Below are 20621 nucleotides of genomic sequence, written 5' to 3'. Positions count from 1 at the left end.
CCATAAGCAAAATGGCGGCTGTTTGGCTTCGCCTTGGTAACCCTGCCCCTGCCAGGCGGGGCGGGTAAGCCCCGTGCAGTGGGAGGGAGGGGAGAGCGGACGCCATTTTCCCAGAGAGAGGCAGTGACATAGAAGGGAGCGTAGGAGGCTGAAAGGAGGGAGACACGGGAGCAGCGGCGGCAGCGGGGTTTGTACACAGGTCCCAAGGCAAAGGCGCTTCCGAGCTCGTCCCTGTAGGGTTCTGCGCACTGAGCTAGGTTTGGGGGGAGGGGGGGGTCTCCTCTTTCCTTTTTTTCTCTTTTCTTTCTTTTACCAGAGCCTGCTGAGGGTTCCTGCCTAGGGTAGGGATATCCGCAGTGGGGCTGTTGCATTGTTTTGGTTGGGATAGAGAAGGGGCTCAGCTGAGGGGTCCTGCTGCCTGGCCTGTGACCATTACAGGTGAGTCTTTGGTTATTACCAGGGTATTCTGCTGTGGGTGCTTTGGGGAGGGGGGGTGGCAAAAAGGGAGTGAAATGCGGTGGGAACGTCTCATTACCCTCGGTGCGAGTATAACTCCTTCCCCCCCTGAAACGTGTTTAAATTCTGTTTAAGTTGCCTTGAATTTGTTTTTGCTTTTGTGGGGTTTGGTTAAAAAATGGCAGGCTGTCGCTATATCTTGTGAATATGGCGGGTTACTGTAACTGGAGGAGCTGAGGAGAATTTTTTGGCAGTTACGCCAGATTTATGCATTATGCTTGGAAAAAGAGCCAGAAGGGGCTATTATGTGACAACATACACTTCCTTAGACTGGTGGTTTTTAGAACGGGTTTGTGTGTTACTGGGACTGCGTATTGAGTTTTATGAAGCTTGGGAAAACCTATTCTCTTCCTCCATCCTGTATATTTTTGCTTTGTGGTACTAAAATGGCTCGTTATAGGCCTAATCTCTCTGCCTTCCACACCCCCGCCTCTTTTCCTCCCTCCCTGCTAATATCTCCGCTTCGTGGTGTAACCTGGACAAACGGAAAGCAGTCCTCAAGAGTTTCTGTGCCAATTTAAAAGGGGATCATTCTCTCCACCCCCTTTCTTGAGGGTGTAAGTAGTTATATTGGTGCATACCTTTCTTGCTTTAGTTTCTGCAGCCAGTGTTGGTGTTCCTTGGATGGCATATTTCAATCTCTTTCTTAAATAAATATTGGTGGGGTAGACCCCATTGCTGCAGACATAGGGGAGGAGAAACAAGCGGTTCACTGTGTAGTACTAAACAGGGTAGAGAAACATAATATAGCCTGATTATAAAGGTCCTGTATTCCCCCATACTCAGCCATTAGGGAATGTGCAGTGGCTAAAAGCCCTGAGGTCCCTAAAATGGTACATACTACGTGTCGTTAAAAGCAGAAGTTTAGTGCTGCATCTAGATTTAGGAATGTTTTAGTCTGTTTATTTACAGTACCTTAAAGGAATAATAACGAAACGTTTTTGTTAACCAGGGCTCAGGTCAGAGAAAAGAAAGAGATATCCATGGCTGTACTTCCAATGCATGATTAATTGATTATAATCACTATACTTTCAAAGTTACTTTTCAAAAAATGTGGAGCAAATTTTTTAATTTCCCTCTTTTGTCCTTTAGAGATTCTAAAAATGGCGGCCTCAGGCTGATGTTGTGGTAATCTAATCAGCTCGGGTCCTCCACACCCCATGCAGTGCATTTGTCTGCAGCATATTAGAGTCTTACTATGTTTAAATGAAAAGACTGTTCCCTTCAAATAACGTACAAAACATCTCTTGACTTTACTGCGATTTAAAAATGCTGTGTTCCAGCTGATTAATTTTATTGGTTATGTGTGTGAAAGGCAAGTGAACGAGACCACTCTTGTCGGGGAAAAGGGGGGTGGAAAGAGGCAACAGACTCAAGCAGCTTTTTTGAGGGGTGTGTATAGGTTACTATAAGGTAATATGTCTGTCGGTTTAATAATTTGGAAAAGCTCCTGCGTTTGTGATGGATACTGTACATCTGTCCATCCTATTAACGACATAAAAGCAGTGATACTTACCAAAATAAGTAGTGGATTAAGATCACTAAAACAGTCAGCTAAATTCTTTGTGGAATCGCGTTTGTGAACGTCATGTTCACCTTCCAGGAAATACCTTTGCTGGACATTAGGGTAGTAATTCCATGTATTCATAGTTTGAGAATACTAAAAGAACTTAATACTTACGGAAATAATGCATGTGAGATTATAACCTGTTACTTTATTAAGATGTGGAATTTCTTCTGCTACCATGTAATCTTGGTATTACATTTTTTTCTTCAATCTATTTTGTATATCGCTGTATAGATTTTATATGTGGTAATACACATACAAATACTGAGGCAAAGTGCAGTTCCTAACCTCTAATTTTCTTCCTAAATGAAATATGAACCTTTTAGTATCACCACTATAAATATGTTTGGGTGGGGGGAAGGGAGGTCACAAGGATTTATTATTTGATAGTTGGTGTAGTATACTCTGATACAAACTATGGAGGCTGCGAACTGTACGTTTTAAGCAACAAAAAAAGAAATTTTTCACTTTTTTTTTTTTGTATGCCTGTCTTTAATCTTGTCCTTGGTTTAATGAGGTATGAATTCCTATTCTAGTATAGCTTTGGAACCTTCTGGATTTAAACAATCAAAAGTGAGGTATTGAAATGGCAAAACTGTCTTCAGTCTCTGAAAAATTTTAATTTAGATGCCGTTTAGAAGCACTGATGTGTGGTTTAAGGTATATCTGAAGTTGAACAATAAGATAGTAAGACTTTTAGAGTGTTGTTAATGCATGTCTTTCCTGTGTTTTGAGGCCAAAGGCTGAGTGATTTCAACCACCAAGTGATGTGTTAATAGTCCAGTAATGCATACTCCCGTCATACCTTCCTTATTTATATAGATTTTATTTTTTTTAATAAAACATGCCTTACTCTCTTTATTTAAAAGTACATGAATGAGATTCTAAAGAGTGTATGTATGGGCCTTTTTGAAAACTTTCTTCTTTCCTCTTCCTAGGATTAAAGCTACTGTTCTTGTGAATAATTTTTTTAGCATTATGACTTAGAGGGCTACTTCATGGCCTCAGTCATGTTCTCCAGCAGACATCTGATTCAAGATTAAAATGAAAAGAAAATAATTTTGTACACTTTAAAAAAAGTGTTCAAGGGGGGAGATGAAATAAACCCAAAGACTGGAATAATCATACTAAAATTTTACAGCTTATCTTATAGGCTGCAAATTTTATGCACTAAGAACCTCTTGGGAATTTTCAGATCTTCCAGAGTTTCCCTGTATGAGTTTTAGTGAGTCAGTTTGCCTTTGTGACTCAGTTTCTCCATTTGTAAAAAGAGATCTGTGTTTTGTTTTAAGAAGACAATATTACAAAGGAAATTCTACCTTTATTTTTTAACTCCATTGATGTTGATATGTTGAAGTATATTCATAAAAAATTAAATATACCCCACCCCCAACCCAACTAATAAAAACCTCTTGAAAGAGGGAGGGTTTGAAATCTAAACTTCTGTTTTTTCAGGAGACAGTTCTGATTTACAAACATGGTGTTAAAAATGCATTAATACGGACTGTAGTTCTAAAACCGTTTATGTATCTTAAAGCTTTTCCTATCTGAAGGAAGAATCTGCTTAACTGTCACTTAGCCTTTTGGGTGAGCTTTTTTGCCATCTGGGAAATTCCAGAGGGGAAATAATATTGGTTTTTTACGCTGCATCTAGGAAAAGTTTTTCTTAGCACTAAAATTCAGATTACTTTTAGGAGTTGCATTACCTCATATCTTTGGTACAGTTTCAGCACACACAACTGTTAATATTCTGTTGGAAAGCAACAGAAATACAGAAATCAGTGTCACACTGAAGGCTGTAGTGTCTCACTAGTCCTGATCTCAGTTTGATTTAAGGACAGTCTTAATTTTGCTTCCATGTTAATACTAATTTTAGTAAGGACTATTTGTGGGACTGAGTTAAGGAGTGGTGTATGTAATTGTAGAATCGTGGCATTGTTTTAAATAGATTAATGTAAATGAAGCTTTAATGAAAGTATTTTGCTGTGTTCATGTAACATTCTAACAAAATTGGGGTTATGGGGGTGGCATAGATTGAAGATATAAAATAAAACTCAATTCAGACTTTTGGAGAGATCCTGAAGAAGTCCGTCTATGTTACTGGCCTTGTGACTTCCATACAAATGAGCATTTGTGAATCTCTCAAAAGCAAATTTTGTTGGACAGTGTTTTTGGAACAGGTACAGTGTTTGAATGTTTCCACTGTGCAAATACTAGTTTTGATTTATTGCTAAGAATGAAACTTAAGGCATCTCTGAATAAAAAAAAGTTTCGGCTTAGTAGAATGTTAAGGGGAAAAAAACCTTTTTATTCTTCTAAATTCTGGATTATTTAAAATATTAGTTGTAGTGGGCTTTCAAATGGTGCAAGATGAGTATTTCTAACTACATCAATGTTCACATTTTCTTACTAACCAAGAATTGTACCCACAAAAGTTAACCTAATCCCTTTGGGGATCCAAAGTTCTGCTCGTGACCTTCAAAACTATAGCAGGTTTTTTTGTTTTGTTTTGTTTGTAGTATGTTCAAAGACAAAAAACTGTTGTTTGTTATGCCTTGTTACTTTTAAGTTATTTAAAAGAAACCTTGTCAAGGTTTCATATACTTACTTGCTAGGAGATTGTTTTTGTTCCCTCTTACAAATCTTAATGTGGTATTAATGAAACAGGCAAGATTTTAAGCTCTGCTGGTTATTAGAAAAATTTAATAATTAAATCTGTGAAATTCTGAAGACAGTTTTGTTGTACAAAGTATTTTTTTTTTAACATGCCTGGCTTAAGTGCTTTCTTACCTTTATTTTTCTAAATTAAAATATTTGGCAAGAGCTATGGTAAATCACAGTGTCCACTCATGTGCTTCAAAAGTACAAATGAAGAATATATTGAAGTAGCACAGACATTGCATCCTGTGCAGGTAAAATGTGTTTGTTAGTTTTGCATATTTTATTGAAAGAGTGCTGTCTCTCCTTTTATGTGATAATTCATACATTGCTTAGATGGAGATGCAGTGTTGTAAAACTTAGCTGAGCCTTGGAAGGGACCTGCAGTTTTGCAAATCAGACAAGGTATGGGAAAGCCAAAACAGTATTGATCTTATTTTAGAATTTAGTTTAAAGTTAACATTTTCAATATGTGTAGATATTAAAATGTCGTAGTGCAGGCTCAGGTTTAGACAAGTTATTCGTAGTTGTGTTTTGTGTATTTTGTGCCAACATAGTATAGGTAATCATTCACTTTTATATCTTTATCTCAGAACTAAATTACAGTCAAGTTCAAAGACAAGATGATAAAACTAGATTTTAATGACATTATTGTACTTTACATTACAATCTTAGAAGGAGGACCTGTAATCTGTTGTCCATTGTTGGTTATTTCATCAGTCATAGAAAGTGATGAAATGAATATCCTATATTTACAAAGTGAGAATTTAAAATGTATACAGGATGGTAGGTTTGGATCTTTTACCCTGAGGAGCTCTGAATATTTAAATTGGTTTAGTGTTCATTACTCTTTAACTCTTCTAACTTGATTATGTCTAAAGATACTTTTTTCTTTAACAGTGAGTGATGCACTTTACTTGCCTTGAGTAGACAAAAGGAGCTAACTCCTAATTAGTATGGTTATAATGGGGCTGTGTTTAAAACCGTATCACAAGACAGATGATATTCGTAGTCTAGACAGTTAATCCTGTCTTAACTGTTGGTTTAAAGAAACTTTTCTAGTGAGGAATGTTTTTAGTAGGTTCTACTTAAACTGAAGGGAAGACCTGAGAATTACAGCAACTTATAGCTTCTGGAGAAGGTATAGAGAGATTACATCTCTCATTTGGTAGAAACGTGAATATTTTTACATATAACTGATAAACAATACAGTAGTTATTTTACTGGTTATAAGGATAAGGTTCCTTCCTCAGATGCTTTACCAAGCAATACAGCCAATTGCTCTTTTTTAGGGTAGAAATACTTGATGAGAATCTTAGTCTTTAATATCATTATGCAGGATTTTTATGAATGACTGTAGTGATGTTTTTTTTATAATGTTCATTCTCTACTGTCTCTTTGCAATCACATCTTCTGTACTGGAAGACAGATAAAAGACAAACTCTGCATCTTTTTTCCCCCTCCTGCGTGGCAGTAATATTGACAGTTAAAAGCTGTGTTTTGTGCTTCCTTTGCTGGGCAGAATTTCTTTGTTGTGTTTTTTCTAAGATGGCATATTTCATATCTTTGTTACTACAATTAAAAATACACACTGAGACCTTTGAAAACACAAAGGTATAAAGTTACAAATGCAGGGAATCTAAATTTCTTAACACAAATCAGTCAATATAGTTTTGCAAGGTAATTGCAATTGAAAATGAAATGTTTTTTGTTGTCTTGAAAGTAGGAAAGATCTTTAGATCTTAAACTTCTGTATTTTTTTGGCTGTCCTTGAACATGACAGTCTCCTTCATCTGTTCCCTCACCCTTTCTTGCCCTCTTTCTCCCAAAATCTGGGATTGAAATATTGAGCGTTGAAATATTGCCAAGTTGTTACCAAGAAATATAGTCCAGGTTGGAACTGTGGTTAAAATTACATAAAAGAGTTCTTTTAACTGCTAGAAAGAATTAAGGTTTTTATTTGAAAGAGTGCAGCTTTCTGACTTGCTTGTGTTTAGATTCCTAGGCATAAGCGTAACAATTAAGTGAATGTCTACGAACTGCTTCCATAAGTAAAAGTAGCAGCGCTGTTGTGCTATTCATGTAAGTCAAATGCCACTGATGAAACAGGGGAACTAGTTTTTGGAATCTGTCTAAGTGAAAACATGTCAAAATAGAAATTTGCTTAGCTGAAATGTCAGACTTCAAATAAGTCGAAAAAATACTTCTTGTGTAGTAGATATCCAATAGTTAGAGTAGACTCCAAAGTCTTAACTAAGCAGCATAGAAAAAGATAAGTTAAATGAATTGTTTTATTTGATGTCATGAAGCCAGCAAAATACTTAGATTGGTGAAGGCAATACCAATATGTGTTTGTAGCCACATGTTTTCCCCCCAAAAAACCTTGCTTTTTGGCGGGAGGAATATTGGGCCTTTAGCATTTAGACCTTTCAGTGAGTGAATCACCATACCATAAGGTATACTGTTACACTTAATAAAAAAGAAATATACTTAGCCCTTACAGTTGTAGACATGATTTACAGAGTATTCTTCCAGAATGTGGACTGTCTATACTTGCAGAAACCCTTTATATTTTTAAATGTTTGTCAAGAATAATAACTTAAGGTAACAGGTGTAAATAACGTTTGTTTGGAGAATAATTGGTAAGTCACAGGCATTTTGTGTAAGTTCAGTCAACGGTTATTTAGCATTTTGTGGTAGGTGGAGAAAAATGTTTGCAGTAAAACAGTTGGTAGAAAGAATGACTTAAAGCCAAGATCTTTTTACTGGAAAACTATTTGTTTTCTTAACCTTTGAATTTCTATTTAAAAGGAATTTCACATCTCACAATGATACAGTATAACACACTAATGTTAGGTAGCTAGTATATGCTTCTCTAAGCAATAAGCAATATTGTTATCAAAAAGTAATTTTTTCTCTTACTCTTCTTCATTTGCTGTACTTGTTTCGTATTTTACAATTCCTTGACTCTCCAGCTCAAATAGTTGATATTTTTTGAATGGCTGGGCCTTTTTGTGTGTGGTTTATTTTAATAAGTATGGCAGGTGTTTAGTAAACTTAGAGACATCAAGTGATTGGCAGTTAATTTTCAATTCTGGGGGTTGATTTCTGTAAATACAAAACCTAAAATCTGTAAGCATTGTATTTTTCTGTATACCTCTGCTTGCTGCTTCTTGGATAGATTTCTGTTCAATAAACTAATTCTTACTCTTTCTGTAACTGCATTTACCTTTATTTCCCCTTTACCACTCATTCTTTTTCTCTTCCTAGTCCCATATTTTGTCTAACTTCCACTGAGAGAAGAAAAGGAGGAGTGAAGAGAGAGAAGAGGTAAGGGGAAGTCTTCCATGTTTTAATGGACTGGCATAAATATTTGAGGAAGAGAGATCTCTTTCCATCACTTTTTCAGGAATACGCAAGAAGAGCACTCTTGAACCAGATAGTAAAGGGAAGATAGCCTATGGCCAGTGAAGACTAGCTCTTCTGTATGGCAGAAATTTTGCTAACTGACAGACTGATTCTAGGCTTATACTTAAAAGGGCAGCTTTCTTCCCACTCACTAGAGTTGGTGTAATGCATGTAATGACCTGTATACTGAAGAATTGATACTTACATGATGGAAACTCAAGTTTTATATGCATGAATCTTGGATGCCATGGAGGATGCAGGGGTTTTTTTCTTCTTTGTTCAAGATCACCAACTCAAGACCAATTCATGAAGTTTGGCTGTTGTTCCAAACATGACTGAGGTCTTGGTTCAATGTGAACTCCTATATTTATTGTATCAGGATGTTCATAAGTATGCTAATGAACTCTTTACTTCACCATGCTTGTTCTTACTCTGTATTGGCACTGGGTTAAAAGCAAAGTAGGAGGAGCCTTACCCTGTAGTAGTTTGGCTGTAATAGCCATGTTTATTAAATAAGTTGGTCTAATGATCGCTAGGTCTCTGTCAGTACAGCAAATAACTAAAAAAAACAAAAATTTGATACAGTTAGGAACATAGTACCCTTGAGATCTCTGAAGCTTAATGAAAATGCAAAAAGGGATGGAAAGGGGCAGCTATGAGCAGTGTCCTGGAAGAAGCAGGGAGAGGAAGCATAATGGTTTTAGCCATTATCTGTCATATGTGTAATTCCAAACCAGCCATAGCAGGTACTCCCCCCGTCTCCCCCCGGGGTTTTGGCTGGCTGACAGGGCACGTGAGAAGGAGGTGAGGTGGACCTGACTACTGACAATGTATGGGTCAGTGTGGATGGCACAGGAGGTTATTGAGGGGCTTGTGAGTCAGGCCAGGACCAGTTAATACTGTGATGAGGAAGAAGATAGAGCTATGAGAGAGATTTAGAGAATATTAGGTCAGTGGGAATGTTTGGGCACAAGCTATAAATACATAGGAAACCAGATTTCTTTTAGAACAAGTTTTTTTTTTCCATGTGATTTGCAGGAATTGGTCATTAATGGGTCCTAATTTGTATATTGTATTTGAGCATGCCTACTGTGTCTTATTTTTATCTACTACTCTTTTTTTGTCTCGGCACAAATTTGAAGTAGACTGCTAACTTATCTGTTAGGTTACCATAGAGAGCAGTAAACAGTAGCAAAGGTCTGAATTTGGACTCATAGCTGTTTCTAAGCCTGCATACTTCATACTGCAACTGCAGTGGTGTAACATTTGGAAGTTGGATATCCCTCCTAATCTCTTAGCAAAGTCTGTACCATGGTGGAGTACGTTGGGGGAAACAGAGGACGAACTTCCTTGGGGGTAAGATTAGTCATTTATTCATGTATTCTGCTTCTACGTCTGATTAAAGATGTGTTATCTCCTTAGAAACAGCCAGCAATAAATAAATATTCAGATTACCTTGATTTATGTATTTATGCTGAGCATATATATGCTACATGTATTTTTTCCAGATTTGTGTGTAGATACATAGGTACACTTATATATACACACATGCACACAGAGTAGTTCGCTATTTGAAGGATATCTAGAGTATACCATTAAAATGTCAGTTTCTATCACTAGTTTTCCAAATAACCTGACTGTTGCATAGAGAAGATGCAAGTGCTCAGAGCAGTGGTAGAAAGCAGAAGTTTAGCAAAACATACTTTTTTTTTTTTTTTAGTAAAATCTTAATGTTTTATTCTCTGTAAACCCCCCCAATTGAAAAAAAAAAAATTAAAAAAAAATTTAAAAGTTAAAAAAAAAAAAAGGACTGTAGGCAGGGAAGCCAAATAGGAAAGCTCAGTTTGTTGGCTCTGTGACAGTTCAGGATAGTAGTTTTCACCCTGGATTTGTGGACTGTATGACACATTGTATTGATAGGTGCATTTTTACTTAGAAGTTTCTCCTGTATATGTTGTGCTGGGGCATAGGTGTATCGCCTTTTCTTAGATCTGTTCTTGTGGATTTCTTTGTGGGAAGGGTGGTTCCCATGACCACAGGTTAGAACTGTTGGCCTGTAAATCTCAGGGAAGGAATGACAAGAATTGCTTTTGCTAATGATTGCAAAATAAGTGTACACATATGATGTAATCGGGGGGAGGGAAGAGGAAAATGTTTAGATTGCATGCTCAATAAAAGGCAACTTAGGCATAAAAGATGTTTAAGTGTTTGTCCTCTAAATTCTGTTTTTCACTTTTTCCAGGGTATGTAGTAGGCTTGATTTGGTGTGTCTCAATTTTAAGGTACATAACTGTGTTCCTGTGTGAGTACCAGTGCTTCAAATATGTTTTTATCCACCTCCCCTTATAAAGAAAGCATTTTTAAGGGGAGGGAAGGCACCAGCATGCCTTGTGGACTATTTTTCCTGGTGTGCTAAGAAAAACAAACGGAATACTACCTTTTGGTCATCTATATGTATTACCTGAGATGACTTGTATAAACAATTAACACCAAGATCAGCAGGAGTCAGCAGAGGTCTGAAAGCAGTAGTACAATTTTGGAAGTCTTTGGATCTTGCCCAGAAGACCCTGTTGAGATGGGAAACTGTAGTTAGTTTCAGAGTGATCCTGTGTGATTCTGGAGCCAAGCTGGACCAACAGTAACATGAATTTTCTGCTGGGAGCAAATGGAAGTTGGAGTTGTGGTTTGGGCTTAGTGCTGTATTAGTACAGGTAGATTGCTTTTACATTCAAATAGACTTGAAGTTACAACCAAGTTAGCATCATATGCTGGTTGAACTGAAAGGTCTTGCTTGACTCGAGACTTGTGCAATGAGTTTGTGTGTTTTACATCTGAATCGTTTTTATCTGTAAATCTGATAACTCTTCTATACCCTTCCTCTTCTTCTTGGCCCGTGCATGAGTGGAGAATTGACTGTACAGATCACTTTGTTTCAGCGATTTGATCTGTTTGTTCCAGTAAGCCTCAAGTTATTTCCCTTAGATTTGTATGCATCTCTTAAAAATGAATCTTTATGTATATTGTGTGTATTCTGATACTTAAATACTGCTCCAGGAAATTGTCACTAATTTTTTGGCTGTATTTAAAGGGTATGAGGCAATGGATTTACCAGTACTCTTAGTTTAGAAAAAGAGAGCCTCTTCTGTACTTGTGATCAGGAAATAAGCTCTGCTTAAACATGGGGTGAACTGCCCGTTTCCCCGTAAGTTGGTAAACACAGGCAGTAACTTCTCGTATGTTCAGGAGAGATAATTATTCTCAGACGTTTCAGTTACTCAGTTCACTAAATATGGGTAAATTATCACTTTCACCTTCTACATATTTTGTAATATGTATTTGAAGTTATATAATTTTGCTTTTAAGGAAAGACAGTTGGCATATGTAGATAGGTTAGAAGGTTTTGATTAAATTTTTTCCCCTCTAGTTATGTATTTTCTGTATATAGATCTTGTGGAGATGCAGAGCAGACAGTATAGAGATGGTAATTTGGTTAGTATACTGATCTTTCTGCAGTGACATTAGTTAAGGACTTTGAGGTAAAGGTGCGTGCATCAGTATATGTATTGGGTTTGTGTGGCAAGGTTTTGGTAGTGGGGGAGTTACAGGGGTAGCTTCTGTGAGAAGCTGCTAGAAGCTTCCCATGTTCCATGGAGCCAAGGCCAGCCAGCTGCAAGATGGACCTGCCGCTGGCCAAGGCTGAGCCCATCAGTGATGGTGGTAGCCTCTCTGGGATAATGTATTTAAGAAGGGAAAAAAAGTTGCGGCGAGCACAGAAACTGCAGCTGGAGAGAGGAGTAAGACCATGTAAAAGAAACAACCCTGTAGTCACCAAGGTTGGTGAAGAAGGAGGGGGAGGAGGTGCTTCAGGCACTGGAGCAGAGATTCCCCTGCAGCCCGTGGTGAAGACCATGATGAGGCAGGCTGTCCCCCTGCAGCCCAGGGAGGACCCCGTGCTGGAGCAGGTAGATGCCCGAAGGAGGCTTTGACCCTGTGGGAAGCCCATGCTGGAGCAGGCTCCTGGCAGGACCTGTGACCCTGCAGTGGACCCATGCTGGAGCAGTCTGTGCTTGAAGGACTGCAGCCCGTGGAAGGGACCCATGCTGGAGCAATTTCTGAAGAACTGCAGCCCGTGGGAAGGACCCCACGCTGGAGCAGGGGAAGAGTGTGATGAGTCCTGCCCCTGAAGAGAATGAAGCGGCAGAGACTATGTGTGATGATCTCAACCTCCATTCCCCATCCCCCTGCGCTGCTGGGGGGGGGGAGGTAGAGCAACTGGGGGGGAAGGTGTTTTGAGATTTGGTTTTATTTCTCATTACCCTACTCTGGTTGATTGGCAACAAACTGAGTTAATTTTCCCTAAGTCGAGTCTGTTTTGCCTGTGATAGTAATTGGTTGGGTGATCTCTCCCTGTCCTTACCTTGACCCATGAGCCCTTTGTTATATTTTCTCTCCCCTCTCCAACTGAGAAGGGGAGTGATAGAGCAGCTTTGGTGGGCACCTGGCCTCCAGCGAGGGTCAACCCACCACAGTATAAAATCTAAATAATTACTTATCTAAAACCAGCACTGATTACTCTCATGAAATACTCAGCCTAATTATAGGCTAATCTAATCATAGTTAGATTTTTCTCCCTTAAACTTCTGCTCTGCATTTAGGGAAGCCCTAGTAATTTTCTGCAGAGGCATTCTGTGATGAAATCCCCAAGTCTTGAAACATCTAAACTGTGTAACTATTGGTTTTTTTTTTTTATCTTGTAATTGTGGAAGGGTGTTGACTGATAGAGGCAATTGCTAGAAAAAATTACTGAAGAACTAGAGGTGTATATTGAAGTCATAAAAACAGGAACAAAAGACTATTTTTGTAAGGCCTAGTGATGTGAGAAACTTGAACTGATGTAGCGATCAACTTGCTAAAATTAGTGTAGTGTTTTGTGTACATGGAAGATTCTTAGATTTGACCTAAGAAATAATTTATTTGTAAGATGAATTCATGATTTCATTGATGTCCCTTTTTAAATTAGAAAATAAATGTTGTATTGCACCTTACTTCGAATTCTATTCCTAACTTTTATAGTGGATTTTTTTTCACTTTTAAATGCTTTTTGTCTTTAGTATCGATCATGTGACAATAGAAACTGGAAATTGATTTATGTGGAAAGAAAGGAAGGAACAGTGACATTGTCTGTGTAAAAAGCTGTCAGATGTACTAAGAAGAATAACAAAACCAGATTTCATTAATTTTTTTTCTCTTTTGGTTTTTGTAGTGTTAGGGTAAATGTGGATTAAAAATAAACCCAAACCAAAAGAAAAAACCCACACTGTTATGATAAGTGTGGGATATTAACTTGATATATTAATTTCTCTTCAGGATTTTTTTATCATTAAGGCAAAAAAGTTGTTACTAGTGCTGCCACTACCTCTTGCCTTTGATTTTTATGAAAAGTTTTGCATCTGTGAACCCAGATGGGAGCTTTAGTATTCTTACACATACAGCATATGTTCTAGCAGGCTTCTTAGTCCTATTCTCCTTCCCTATCCCTTCTTAAAAAAGGTTAAATGTCTTGCAGAGGTGAGCTACCAATGTAGCATATAACCATGTGAGTTGTACCCTTCCCAGTACAGCAAGTACTGTTTGGTTTCTTCTTGCTTGAAAAGTATGCTTCATGATTAGCAAAAATAAAGGTAAATCAGAGTTTTCTGATCACATTTTTATTGTTACTTTCTGTTTGAATGTAAGTACTGGGAACTCAGTTTCTGAATTTATAAAAGAACATGCAAGTAAAAGTAGTTAAATGTTTTTAAAAAAAATACTTTTCCTACCTTCTTAGGAAAAAAACACAGAAAAGAAACAAAAAGAAATTTATATGGAAAATGCCATGGAAGAATTTGTCTGGACTCTTGACACTTAGAGGATGATTGATAGCTGGGATTATGAAACCTTGTTGGAGTCATCTGGACAGTTTGGCTAGACTTCAAGTTCTTATTTTTCAAGCGTACTTTCTGTCTAGGTGATCTATCATCTGCTTGTTTCCTGAAACTGTTCTATAGAGCTTTTGATGGTCCTACAAGAAGCAAGTGCAAGGAGGGAAAAAAGATATGCTGATAAAGTAGGCCTGGAGTTCGTTTCTGCCAACATCTGATCATAGCAACTGGATTTTGTTTTGAATGTTTGGACCCTGTAGGATTAGGTTTAAAAATACTGATGTAATGTCAAGAGATTACCCATTTACCTTCTGATTAAAGAGTTGAGCCCTCTATATTTGTGGTTTTTTCCTCCTTTGTGTACCAGTGGAAAAGCTAAGTTTTTTCTTCTGCTGTCACACGCTTGATCTTAGAAGGATATGGCAGAAAGGAAACATGTGGTCTTCGTTAGACCACAGAATAATGTTGTGTAAGTGGAATACCTCAGGGATAATATGTAAGTTATTTTCTGTTGTTTAATGCATAAATGATGTTTTTTGTACAAAGCCACACAGATTAATAATTTGGAATGTATTGTGCTCTTATACTTAGGTTGTTAGAGCACAATTCATTTAAAAAAAATAGTTCTGGTATCAGAAACAAAGTGAATCATGAGAATTATGGTGAGGCCTCAAATATTTTAGACTTGATATGGCTGTTAAGTCAAAAAGCTCCTGTGTATTCTCTAGAGAGAAAAAGAACTGCCATAGAAAATGTAAACCAACGTGGTTGAATGGTAAAGTGTGAGAAGTTTCTTGCAGGAGGTTGATCTTGTGCAAGATAAATATTTTAACTAGATTGAACAAAAGGTTTTTTGTTTTTTTAAGATGAAAATTGTATTATTAGGGCAAGGTAAACTTCTTAACTGCAATTAAATTAAAGCAAAATTTCTTCAAATAAGGAATGTGTTTTCATATAATAAAGCTGTGCTGGTGGGGTGATAATGAAGAAAATCTGATGAATCTAAGAAATGGCCAAAACTCTTTCAAAGCTTTTACAGTGTGTTATCACTAGAAGAATAGAGTGCGCCCGAACAAAATTGGAGGTCCTCTGCTGTTGAGATGAAGGTATGGTAGATGAGCTACTTTGCCCAATAAAGAGCTGATCATTGAACTTTAGACCAGCAGTTTTTATATAGTGCCTTTTAACTATATGACCCTGAAATTAACTGGACAAACCAGTGTGGTCTTTCTAACTTTCAAATTCATGTACTGCTTGAAGAAAGATTTTCTTAAACAGTAAATTGTGTATAATCTGCTTGGATTGTAGGAAGACTTCTTCTCTAGCACCCTTCTTTCCACTCCTCCTGGCCAATTATTTAAATGAAATGCACCTATGAGAACAGTTTCTTTAGAAGGCTGTGGGTGACAGATTGTCAGAGTTCTGAAAGAATAATGACTTGAAATAGATGGGTACTTGAAGAAATTGGAAGGTACCATATTATGATAGCAGATAGTATTTTATGACTCATCTAAAATACCAAGCTTGAAAGGATAAGCCATCACTTTTAAGATGGATAAGGAAGAAAGTTCCTCAGTGGTTACATTATTTTCTGTTCTGAACTTTCCAATTTTTGTAGTATAATCCAGTAAAAATACTGGGAATATTTTAGTGTGTCGTGACAATACTTCTGATTCTGACATGACAGAAAATATTTTCCTTCATCCCAAATCTGACATCACTGTAATATTCATCACTGGATGGCCTGTAAGGTCCCAGTTCTGTTAATAAGTGGGCACATAGTGAATTTATCCTCGGTCTCCCCCAGCCCCTGTCACAGGAATTCATTGAGGATGGCTACTCATAAATAATGAGCTATGTTTGTTTGAATTAACTTGGGTGCGTAGGTATTGTGAGCCGGTGGCTGCCTCCATTCTTCCATACTTAACTATAGGCAGAGGAAAAGCATTGGAGGGTTCTGTGTGTGTGTACGTGGTGAAGACCTGAAATCTTAAGGTGGTAAAAAAATAATAAGGTAGTATTACAATCATATTCTGCTTCCTTTTAGATGAAACAACTTCTGTTTAATGCTGTTTGGCAAAATAAATTTGAGTTCCTCAAGTCTCTGATTTTATTCAGTATAGATTAATCTCTTTTTGAGTGAATTCTGACTAAGGCTTAAAAATGTGTTTCAATAGCTTGTAGTAGGGTAAGAAGTTCTATCTTGGCTCTGTTCCCTCCCCACCTTTTTTTTCTTAAGAGTTGTGATGTATTTGCTTGGTCAGAGATGATGGCATTAATTGGGCCATGCGTTAGCAAATTAGTTTTCTCTATATACGTAGCTCTAAAAACATATACATAGCTCTCTTCTTTGTCTGCGTTGTTTAAAAAAAAAAAGGCCCAAATTTCACTTGATTCTCAGATTTGGTAAGCATATCTTTCTGTGTTCACAATGAAGGTCACTTGAATGTATGATAATTGGTTAACCTCAGTTCTATGTAAGTTTGCAGATGTTATAGCCTGTGAGGCCGCTAAGGCAGGTCCTTCACTTCCATTAGTGTCCAGGCCATTTTTTCTACCTGGTCGAAGTGTTTAAAGAAAGTTCAGTTAAGAAAAAACACACCACCACCAAAAGCAATTTTAAGTGCGAGAAACTTCTAGGTGAGGACCTTGTTCCTAGGTAGTTGTGTCCAGTATGTCTTTTAGACCTACTTTGAAACACACTAAAACTGTTCTTGAGAATTATCTAATAACAAGCATAAAATAAAATCTCTATTATGCTAATGATTTGTTAGCATAGGTGGAACTGCAGTTGCTAGTGGAAGAACCCTTTAACCTGTGATAGCTGAATTACTTGGACTAAAAAAGTCGATGGTTTCTTTTCAGTTATTGGGTAGAAATTAATAGAAATTTTTTACTTTTTCAGAAGAAGAGAACTAAATGGTAAGCTGATGTTTCCTGTAAGTTGTGGATGAGGCCATTCAAGGTTCTACCCTATGAATAAACTATATGGTGGCAGAATGAGTGCTCACTTAAACTGTAAGAGGGCCTTGGAGTTTCTCCTATGCCATCTACTAAAAATATTCTATACCTGCTTTTGGTTTAACAGGTTTTTCTTGCTGCTTATTCTTGAAAACATTGTGTTTTTCCTTAATTTTATGCATAGCTAGTGATGCAGTTTGACATTTGTGGTATGTGATAAGAAAATGCTCAGTGTTTAAATAATAAACAAGATATCCCAACAGCTAGTTGGCCTGATTGCTTTCTAGTGCATTGTATTTTGTGCCTTGTGTAATGTGACCAAAACACAACTTCTGCTGTCTAGTGGGAAAATGAACTGTAGAAGGTTTAGGCGCTTAAGAGCATGCCAAGACGTTTGATGTTAATTGCCAGACTTCAGTAGTGAGATAAAATTGAAGAAGACTTGGTGCCAGTTCGTACCTTAGAGAAGCCCTGTAGATGCCACTTCCTCATCCTGAAGATACCAACTTTATCAATAAAAGGAGCAAATTCAGATTTAAGTCCACAATGGTTTTCTGAAGTCCTTTTTATAAGTACCCCATTTTTCACTAGAGGCTTGTTAGTTGTTTCTTGGCAATCTAGTGTTTGGCAAGGATGAGCGTGTTTAAAATATGTTGATCTCAAAACTGTTGGGCTTTTGTAGACTTCAAGTAAGACACTACGTTTTGTCAGATGGGAGAAGTGTATTTATTAGGCATTCTATATGCTTCATTGCAAAGTGGTCTATGTCCTTGCAATTTTGACATTTTGGAAGGAGTTTGCAATTATTCATTATGCAAGGATTGAAGATGGGGGTATTTTGCTTCAATTACCTAGTCACTTGTGGAAAACCTTGTCTATATTAGGCTATAAAAATGCATTAGTTTACTAATCTGTGAATAGAGATAGCTGAGGTGCTATGTACATCTCCTCTCGTGTACTTGGTTGGGTGGTCTGCCCTACTTGGTAAGAGGAGTGGGAGACTAGTAACTGGCATACAGATAGGATTGTTGTATTCACTTGTGCGAATCGAGCAGATTGTAGCTTTTCTCTACAATTAAAAACTACTACTGATTCTTGTTAGTTTACTACTTAAAAAAAATCACTTCTAAAAGTGGCACCTGATGGGTATAATATCTTCTGATGGTGATCTAGTACAATGAGATGGAAATTGTTTCATATCATTATTGTGAATCATTAGAATGATTTTGGTTTTAAAAAAATACTGAATGGCAGTTATGACATTGTTTCTTTTGACATCCTTAGTTTGTATTGTGGACATTGAAAGTTGTTTTTTTTTTTTTAAAGTGCAAAGCAGAAGTGAACAATGCTCTCTAAGAAATACTTGAAAAATTCTGTAACCAGGTTTCTATTGAAAGGTACAGCAGCTGGGCTCTGACAATGCAGAGCAGTAAGCAGATGTACTTCACATTCAGTAAGTTTGCCATAAAGTGAATCTTTGTCACTTCACTGAATGTGATGAATTTTTTTTTTAATCATCAATTTAAATGGTAATATTTTTGTCGGTTTGTAATATTTTTAAGTTCAGGCCTTAAGATCAGCACAGTCTTAAAATAAGTGTATTTGAAGTTAACAACTTTTAAAGAAGATTGTTTTCCTTTTGCTTGTGTAAAATAAAAAAATGAAATCATTGTGACAGATAAAAGTGATTTTTTTTTTTTTTTTTTTTTTTTTTAAATACATGATGTAAAATTGCCTGGTTTTAAAATGAATTGACTCTGTCTTCTGCTTTTTCTTGTTTTGTTTTGTTTTGTTTTGTTTTTTTTTTAACAGGGTTTGTGGATGCACTTAGATGTTTGCAATGAGCACTGTGGCTGGCATGCCCCAGTGTTTTGGATACCAATGCATAGGACTCCGTAGTAATCGAATTTATCAGAAACGAACGTCATGAGCATAGTGATCCCATTGGGGGTTGACACAGCAGATACTTCTTATTTGGAAATGGCTGCAGGCTCAGAGTAAGTATGTGAACATAAGTTGTAAGTTTTCTTATCTTTTTGTTTTTATTATTTTTTCCCTAGTGAGTATTTTTTGAATTCAGTTAGAGAGGACTTAGGAGTCTCCTTAGTTTTATTGAATTTTTAATTACTTAAATTAGTAACTGTCACTTTATTCTTAAGTGAGTTTTTTCATCTTCAGGGAGAGCAAAGGAGAAAAGCTAAACTGTTCTACAGATGCATATTTTTCTTGCTTATCAGACTGAGAAATACAGATGTTGCCTGGTTTGTTTTTCATGCTTAAAATATTTTGTCATTTCTGTTTCCTTTTAACTATATGTAAAAAAATAGTTTTGATTTCCCATTTTAGAAAGGTAAATTCATTTGGTGTGGTAAATTGCAAGAAAGTGGCAGTAATTAGACAAGGGTGTGCCTTTATGAAAGTTGAAGGCCTGTCTTAATTATCTCATACCATGTCTTCACGAAGTTATTTTATATTGAAAAGCTAGTAGAAATTCACTTGTTAATCATTCATTTCAGTTAGTAACTGTGTATAAAGGATTACAAAGAGCCAATGAAATCCTGAATTCAAGAAACTTTTCCTTTGCATGAAATAAGCATAGTGAATTTCTGGGGTTTGGGGCAGGGGCTTGCTTTGGGGTTTTTTTGGGGGGGGGGGGTGGTTTGTGGTTTTTTGGTTTGTTTTGGGAGGGGGTTGTTTGGGGGGTTTTGTGGGGGTGTGGGGTTTTTTTCGTGTGTAGTTTTGTGTTTGGTGTTTTGTTTGGTGGTGGGTTTTTTTTTTCCCCCTTTAGTGGTGTCTGAGTCTGTAGAGTATCGATAGGCTAGAGTACAGGTCTTGTTGATCTCTGACTGGAGATTTTTGCTGTCAAACAAACATCTTTCCATGTGTGTAGTATAGACCTGGCTGTTGAATGTTATGAGAGGAGAAATAGCATTTTGGACAACTTGGTTCTTTGAGAGGTGAAAGACCAAGGTGGTCTTTCAACTTTTACCAGTGTACATAGGTATATCATCCTGTTGAACTCTGTATATTTCAGAATAGTACCTGGATTTTTTTTCCCTCTGTTTTTTTCTGTTGCTTTTGCATTAGTAGAATATATGACAGGTGAGTTTTTTGGGAAGAGATGGGTGTCAAAAGATACTAAACTTTAAAGATCAGGAGAGTTTGTATAAGCCGCAGTGAATCTTGTATAATTCTTTGCATATACATCTGGAAAAAAAACCCAGTTCAGTTCTTAGATCTAATAAAAAAAAGTTAAATTCATCATTTATATCAAATTGGGTTTTGGTTTGTTTTTTTTTAACCACTTGAGGTGCTGTTACTCTTTGCCTTCCTCTGAGCCTTTCTGTAGCAATGTTAAAGACTTTGCCTATCTTTGGTTACCACAAAAATCCATTTGCTTGTTTTAGATATTGAAACAATGGATTAGACTTACTTTACATACATGCTTGAAATCTTTCATAAATCAAAAATAAATTTCATAAAGTGGTCCTTCATTTAACAGGTGCATTGAATAAATAACATGAATTTAAATAGCTTACACGCAGTCTTTGCTTGAGAGTGTGTGCTAAGTAATGTTACTCCGTTTAAGA

General features: G+C 36.9%; 1 protein-coding gene across 5 annotated transcripts in view; it reads left to right on the top strand.

Annotated features, from left to right (window-relative positions):
- Window positions 1-129: 129 nt before the first annotated feature.
- The window catches only part of KMT2E (lysine (K)-specific methyltransferase 2E), a 65764-nt gene continuing 45272 nt past the window's right edge, over window positions 130-20621 (top strand). For 2 of the 5 annotated variants that reach the window (XM_010580901.1, XM_010580897.1), the window contains exons 1-3: window positions 130-438; window positions 8012-8071; window positions 18844-19028. In XM_010580901.1, coding sequence (XP_010579203.1) covers window positions 18958-19028 — 71 coding nt within the window. In that variant the 5' untranslated portion in view covers window positions 130-438; window positions 8012-8071; window positions 18844-18957. Of the gene's footprint in view, window positions 439-8011; window positions 8072-17065; window positions 17089-18428; window positions 18485-18843; window positions 19029-20621 lie in introns of those variants that run through there. The other 3 variants (XM_010580899.1, XM_010580898.1, XM_010580900.1) reach the window with 3 other exon arrangements.

This window comes from Haliaeetus leucocephalus, unplaced genomic scaffold (assembly GCF_000737465.1).
Source record: "Haliaeetus leucocephalus isolate CR32 unplaced genomic scaffold, Haliaeetus_leucocephalus-4.0 Scaffold751, whole genome shotgun sequence".
In the NCBI taxonomy this organism is placed as follows: Eukaryota; Metazoa; Chordata; class Aves; order Accipitriformes; family Accipitridae; genus Haliaeetus; species Haliaeetus leucocephalus.
The sequence above is the reverse complement of the archived record's forward strand: the minus strand, read 5'-3'. Positions and strand labels throughout refer to the sequence as shown.